Here is a 7,411-nt window from a genome sequence, read left to right as displayed (position 1 = left end):
TGGTCGTGGTCGTGGTGGCAACGCTCCACCACCCCCCGAATTCATGGTCGGAATGATGGAGCGGTTTGAGTTGAATCACCAGTTCATGGAAGGAATGATGGCTCAGTTTCCTCGTCGGAATATGAATCAGCAGCCAGCCCCAATGACACTGCAATACTTTGCGTGCCTCAACACTGTCATCTACCGCAGCTCATCAGAGAATCTTTGACAAGATTCAAACTCAAAATTAAATAGGGATTCAAATGGATTTTTTGGGAAAGTCCTTTTATTTTCTCTCATTTGATTTTATTTGAAGTTTTAAATTCCACTCACTTTCAACCAAAAAATCAAGCATACAATCATATTTATTTAATTAATATAACATTCCAAAATTTAGAATTTTGGGATGTTACAGGTGTAGGTGATACATAAGCGTATTTCCGAAGTGATGCTCAAAACCTACAACTACCTATTTCTTTGAGTTGAAGACTTTGGAAATCTCTTGCAGTATAGTTGAGTTCCTCAGCGACAGAGACGAAGTTCTTATGGTCGCTGACGAAATTGATTTGACTAAGGAGTTAGGATTTCGCCATTGTGACTTTCCCATCGTGAGGAAATTGTGTGCCCCGACGAATTTGAGAGTTCAAACTTTCGACCGTTGTTGTGCGAGTGCTAGCTGTTGAGTGGATTTTTATCTTGACAACGGTCTTGTCCGCGTGGGCATTTATGACAATTCATGTCGGGTTGCCTCTTGGCTATACATAGCCGCCCCCACAACCATTTGTGGGTTGGCTACTCCAAGAGAAAGATTGACACTTGTCATTTGAGATAAACTCATCCTCCTCCGACTTTGTGAAAACCCAAGTGAGGAAAAACCCAACCAGAGCCAAAGTGATTGAGCATGACTGAAGAGATTGATCTGTGTGAACCGACGCCTATTACCTTTGAACATTGTCATTCTTCTATATGGTTATGCATCAAGTTCTGAGCATTCAAGAGTCTTGTGGATTGCCGGTGAACAAGTCTGTGAAGGTTTTGGAAGTCTACCTTGAAGACTTACCACTAGTGATTGGGCAAGGTCTACAGTGACCTTAGCTCAGGAGAATACAGTGAAGACCAATGTCTTCTAGGTTGAATCTCAAGCCACTCCAACTAGATGTACAGTTGATACATCAATTGGAACTGGTCTACCAAATCACTATGTCATCACTGAGCCAATCTGGTTTCAAATTCCTCACCCTTTACTTTCAGTACTTCCGTTGTTGAAGAATTTGCATTCTACATACTGAAGAATTTCATCATGATGCCTTTCATTTCTTCAGTTCATCATGTTTATGCTTGAATGTATGTATGACTGCATGTTCTTCATTCACATCTACCATGTATGCCTTTTTTACTTCTATGTGATGATTTAGTCTCGCCTCTGTTTCTATTTATTCACTCTAGTCTTTGTTAAATTCATCAGAGTTTGACAAATTTAAAAAAAAATCCCATTCACCCCATGGGAGATAACCTGCGCTTTCATCAAGATACTAAGCACAAGAAAACCTGAAGTTCAACACACTACAACAAGTACATATCTACCATACTACACATGGTTTGTTCATCAAACTACCAGCAGATCTATACCATAGTATCATCAAAAACCAACATGAAGGTCCTTAATGCCGACAAGCTAAACATAGCATGCTACAAAACGTCATCGCCGGTCCACCGCCATTCGATCTGCCACATCAACACATGCTCACAGATCAAGAGTCTACCGTGGTACCACATGCTCACACATCTACCCCTACCACATGCTCACACATCTAAGCTCGAACGAGTAGGGAGTGATTGAACTTACAACCATCAGCGGAGCTAGGTGGAGGCACGGAACAGGTCAGAGAAGAGGAAGAAGAATCACCACTGTCGTCTACCGCCATCTAGGACGGAGAGCTCAAAGGAATGGAAATAATGGCGGGGGTTTCAACGGTGAGAAGGGGGCTAAATAGGACGGCCGAATTGCTGGGAGGTGACTTGATTCTTCACATAACTTATTTGGAAACGTGCGCGAGCTCGCATGAGCTTAGCTCCGCACCCCCCTTGTGCAAGCCACGGACCTGGCTGAGGGGAAATACCTGAATCGGCCGTTCCTAGCGAGCCTGGCTCGGAGGCGCTTTAGGATTCATGCATGCCATTATTTTGGTGCAATGCAGGCAATCAAGTGGGCCAAAATTGCATCCAGTGGGTCTAGCTGAGGCTAATGTAGGCAACCAAACAACCTCCTTGTCAATTGGCGCATTGTGTCTCTCTGTGTATAGTCTAGGGCTTTGCGCTGTCGCCCGCCGCCGCTCCCCGTGACACCATCCATGATCATACGACAGATGGCCTGACTTCAAGAGATTAGAGGCCAATGAGTATCAATTCAGGTACCCGGTTATCAATGTTGCAACGACCTCCGCTCATTCTCGTCATTGGCTTTTCGCACGTCCCTACCTGCCACTACCTTCTTCCAGATCGTTTCCTAAGGTATTTAGGGCATCTCCAAAGCGGACCCTCAAATTGCACCCATCCGTCTGTACCGCGGTCCGGGCGTGTTTTGCCATCCATCCTGGGCCTGTATCGGTTCGTCCACCGGTCCGGACACACTTTTTCTTGCAAATTGGAAGCAAACCAGGGGCTTTGCGGGAGTTCGAACAACATCCACGTAGGACTCCGACACCCTCGGCCCACTCAAATCCCCCTCCTGGTCCCATTTTAGCTCTTCCACTCCACCCCCGCTCCCTCTGGCTTTCCATCGGCGCCCTTCTCCTTTGACGTCGTCGTTGTACCTTTCCGACCGCCACACGGGCATTGCCAGACATCCGCAACCACCATCCACGCGCTCGCTCGCCTTGTACTATGGCGTCGTCCACCCAGGATCCATCCGTAGTGGTACCCCCCCCCCCCCCCAATCGACGACATCCATGGCGGCTACCACGCCCGACAGGTGTTCGGTCAAATGCCATTGAGCTTATTTTCAAACTTCATGTTGTGTTTAGAGTATGCGAGGTACTCGAGCATGGAGGATGAGTTGTTCTGTGATGCGTGGTTGGCCTTATCCATGAATTACGTACGCAAGAGCAGAAGGGGGCTCTTCTGGTAGCGGGTGCATGATTCGTTTCACACGCGAAAGCACATTGTGTCCTATGACATGCACATCATCCATGAACGCAATGTGAAGTTGTTAGTGTATCGATGGTGCACCATCTAGACCACCGTCATCAAGTTTTGTGGCACGGTTGATCGGCTAGAGGCAAGGTGACCATTGCGCGCGGCAACCATGGAGATCGTAAGTTTTGCTTCTTCTTGCTCAAGTTGTTGATTCATTCATTCATTCACTCAATGTTGCTCTACACATTGTGTAATCTGTATGGGCGGTGATGTTCCACATGATAGAGGGACTGCCATTTATGCACATGAACTGTTAGATGAAGCTCAAGGGGCAGTATGTGTGGGACGACATGATCCGTTCATGAAAAAATTGTTGAACATCCGGCTAAATCTTGTTGAATTTGAACTATTGTTGTACCAAACTTATTTGCTTGCTATGTACGGATGATTTTTGCTATTTTTTATCTAAACTTCATGAATTCCGCCGTGTTTGATGGATTTTCGTCCAGTTAGTTGAAATGCGGTTTGAAATGTATGCAAATATCATTGGATGGCGGCCTCCCGCATCCTTGTCTGCGGACTAGCCTCCCCACGGTCCGCGGGCGGATGCGGTATCCGATTCTTGGGTCAGCGTTGGAGATACCCTTACATGCATCTAATTTAGAACGTTTCTCTTTTTATTTTTTGAAAGAGAGACATGTCATTTACAACTTGGGAAAGAATAAAGTCAGGGGCAGTAATCTCCCAGAATTCAGACTAGCTAGACATAAAAGGAGTGTTTGGCTAAACTATCAGCGACTGAATTAGCTTGTGTGCGACAGAATTCAGATCGTTTCTGTGCGTTATGTGAGATCTGATCTTTGTCTCTTCGGAACCATGTTTAAATCCTGGCTCGGCACATACATGTCCTAGGATCCTAAGGTGCAACACACACGTACGCTAGGTTTAGAACAGAGGTCGGTCATGACGAACAAATCTCACCAAGATTCAGAGGTTACGACAGCATCTCATCGAGAATTTTGACACACAACCCGAGGACCAAAAGGCGTGCATTTTTGAATCAAAAGGGAAAGGGAATGATTCCTTTTAGACGCATGCCTTTTGATGCAGCGAGTGCCTGACCCCGGCCGTCTAAAAAGCTCACCCAGCCCAAGCCTGAAACCTGACCCGGCCGAGTGGGCTGAAACACTGCACGAACCATCGGCATCGGCATCGGCATCGCCACGACACCACACGTCTCCTCGATCATACAACTCAAACAGTTGATTAACCATGCATTGCATGCTTTCTTTCCCTCTGCTTTGCTTCCCTAGCAGCAACGACGACGACGACCAGAAAGTGTGCAATGATGAAGCCATGATTTTTGCCCTCTCTTCTTCCTTTCTCCTCGATCGATCCCGGCCCTTTTCGGTAGGGTTTTGCATGCACAAAGAAAAGGCCTTTCTCTTTCAAAGAGGCCATAATTACGACTTAAAAAGTTGTCATGATGATGTTTGGAGCTGCTGCTACTCCATTACCATATGGATCGGAACTTATAAAGCACACACGCCCGCTGGAAAAGCTTTGCTTTCACGCGTCTACATGCTTGCCACATGAAAAGATGGAGACGACGACGACTAATTAAACTGATCAAAAGGAGGAGCAAAAAACTTTCCAAGCTCTCGCTCCTTTTCTGCTGCTCGCCCAAAGAGTCTCTAATAAAATTTGTAAAAGCACGTACAGGCCGGATGCATGCATGCAGAATTATTCATCAAGAAGAAGAAGAAGAAGAAGAAGAAGAAGAAGAAGAAGAAGAAGAAGAAGAAGAAGAAAGGTGAAGACGACGACATCATGATTAATTTCATCGATCGACATGATCATCCCTAATCAGTAGCTAATGATGATGGATCGATCTATCTTCTGATCGATGCATGGTCTTACATTGGGCACAACACATGAAAACACTTGCGTACGTGCATGTCCCTCATCAATAATCTATCTAAACCGGCTGCTCATGAAAGCCTCCTCTCCTCCTCCTCCTCCTAGGGTTTCGCCGGCTCCTGTCGCCGGGAAGGCGAAGGCCGGCATGTTGTTGTAGCTCATCAGTGGCGCCATGCCTGTGTTCGATATGGCATTAGCGCCGTAATTCCGGCGGTCTAGGGTTTGCAGCTCCCTGATCTGCGACTTGAGGAAGCGGAGGTAGTTGGCGGCCTCGTCCAGCATGGAGGCCGTGTCCATCTTGGCGCCTCCCGGGACGAGCTTCTGCAGCACGCGCAGCCGCTCGCTGATGCGCTCCCGCCGCTGGCGCGCCGCCACCGTCTGCGGGTCGGACGAGATGCGCACGTTGCGCCTGCTTGGCCGCTCGCCGGTGTCTTCCTCCTCGACGCCGAGGCTCACCGGCCGCATCGCCGCCGCGCGATAGATCATCTCCTTCACCTGCGCCAGGGCCTCCGTGTCCGGTTCGTACCGGGGGACGTCGTCGCAGCCGTTGTTGACGGAACTTCTGCCGTCAAAGCTGATGCTGGACGAGGTGCTGCTCAGCGACGGCTTGGTGCGCTTGGAGGACGGCGCAGCACCGCCGCCGCCGCTGAACGCAATCTGGATGCCGCCATCTCCGGTGTTGGTGGACGCGAGGAGGCTGCAGAGAGGGTTCTCCTGCGACTGCGGGTGCCCGTCGGCGGCCGGGCATGGTGCATCGGCGGCCCTCCTCTTTCTACTTGACCGGAGTTGCCTTTTGGCACCACCGTTGGCTTCGTCACACTGCCTCGTCGTCCCTGCTGTTACCGCCGATGTCAGCGCGTTATTGCCGGAGTCAAAGGCCGCCGCATCGACGACGCCGGCAGCCGCGCCTTTTGGGAAGGAAGGTGCCGCAGGTACAGTAGCCAACGTGACAGCTCGTGCTGCTGGTACGAGGTCGTAGTCGACAGGCATCCCCATCACGCCCTGATGGCGATGTTGATGCTGCTGTCGCTGCAAGACAACCCCGTCAACCTCAGCGTAGGCAGGCGTGACGGGTGCCGTCCCCGTAGCGCCGAATGCGAGGCTGGCCGCCTCGAGGCCGCCGGCCATCGGCTTGCCACCTCCGCACGGCACCTGGATGCCTTGCAGCTCCATGATCGCGGCCGCGAGCGCCTCGTCCAGCACCAGCCTCTCCAGCACCGTCATGCCGCTCCCGTCCACAACATTAACGACATCACCGGCCGCGCCACCGTCTCCACCGCCGCTGTTCCACGCGCTCTCGCTTAGGATCATGTCGTTGCAGAAGCCAGGATCCATCTTGCCACCTACTAATAAGAAATCGGATATGAGCTATACATCCAAGTAGCTAGCGAGGCTCTGATCTGTCTGAGGCCGATCTGACGAAGCACATGCAACTACCGACCCAGCAACATGCATATGCACAGATGAGCGCATCGATCAAATGGCGCGTACCTTTAATTAATGGGACGCAAGTAAGCTGAGGAAGAGGGGAGCACTCTGCCGCTGTTGCTGCTGCTGCTGGTGGTGGTGATGGTAGGCTAGCTCGTGTGTGGATATATTGGAGCAACAGAGGGAGCATTCGCGCATTAAACGCTAGCTCACTCGAGGAGGAAGATGCTAATGGCGCAATAAGACAAGATGCCTGCAGTGTTGAAGCTACTTTTAGGGCCCTGCGCGCAGCGTGTGTGTGTGTGTGGTGTGCTCTCTCTAGCAAAAGGCTGCAGGCCGGAGGGGAAAGCAAGCAGGCTCTTATAAAGAGGCAGGCCAAAGAATAGATGGCCTATGGCTATGGTGGTATACTGTACTGTCTAGTTAGTACACACAGTTGTATACTTGTTACTACTAGTACACACTACACAGCACACTACCTCATCGATGGTCCTCACGCTTGACACACTGTGTGTGCAGTGCAGCGATGCACACATCTAGGCTCTAGCTATAGCCACAGCACAGCTAGCTACTGCCTATTATCACTCACTGTGGTATGCCTGTCATATTAATGCTCTTGATTGTGTGGGTTCTGAAATATAAGCTTGCTAACATGCCTAGAGCTTTTAGTACTTACCGGATAGCAGGGTACTGCTCTCTTCTCATATGCCTAGGGTTGTGTAGGTAGGGGGTAGCGCTCAATTATACAAGTACTAGTACTACTGGTACATTAGTTATTTCAAAATTTATCTAGAGGTAAGTTGCCGGGTTTTACAATTTGGGTCAGTCAGAAGGAAGCATGCCGGGGTGAGCGTAGCGAGGACCGGGGCGCCGGCAAGGCATTGGCCAGGAAGGAGCCGTAGCCGGCGATGTGCAGGCGGAGGCGAGTCCAAAAGGTTGACGGTATGGG

At 49.8% G+C, this 7,411-nt stretch overlaps 1 protein-coding gene across 2 annotated transcripts; it reads right to left on the bottom strand.

Annotated features, from left to right (window-relative positions):
• Positions 1 to 4,928: 4,928 nt before the first annotated feature.
• Positions 4,929 to 6,867, bottom strand: LOC125548331 (transcription factor bHLH87-like). 2 transcript variants are annotated; one of them, XM_048711963.1, is made up of 2 exons: positions 6,526 to 6,867; positions 4,929 to 6,380 (listed from the first exon to the last, which is right to left on the bottom strand). In XM_048711963.1, exons 1-2 carry the CDS (start codon positions 6,650 to 6,652, stop codon positions 5,089 to 5,091), a joined length of 1,419 nt encoding a protein of 472 aa, XP_048567920.1. In that variant the 5' UTR covers positions 6,653 to 6,867; the 3' UTR covers positions 4,929 to 5,088. The 2 variants fall into 2 exon arrangements, with proteins under 2 accessions (XP_048567920.1, XP_048567921.1); XM_048711964.1 differs by having other exon boundaries at positions 4,929 to 6,377; positions 6,526 to 6,862.
• Positions 6,868 to 7,411: the final 544 nt, after the last annotated feature.

Source organism: Triticum urartu, chromosome 3 (genome assembly GCF_003073215.2).
Source record: "Triticum urartu cultivar G1812 chromosome 3, Tu2.1, whole genome shotgun sequence".
Classification (NCBI taxonomy): Eukaryota; Viridiplantae; Streptophyta; class Magnoliopsida; order Poales; family Poaceae; genus Triticum; species Triticum urartu.
Note: the sequence above shows the minus strand (reverse complement) of the source record. Positions and strands in the feature narration are given on the sequence as shown.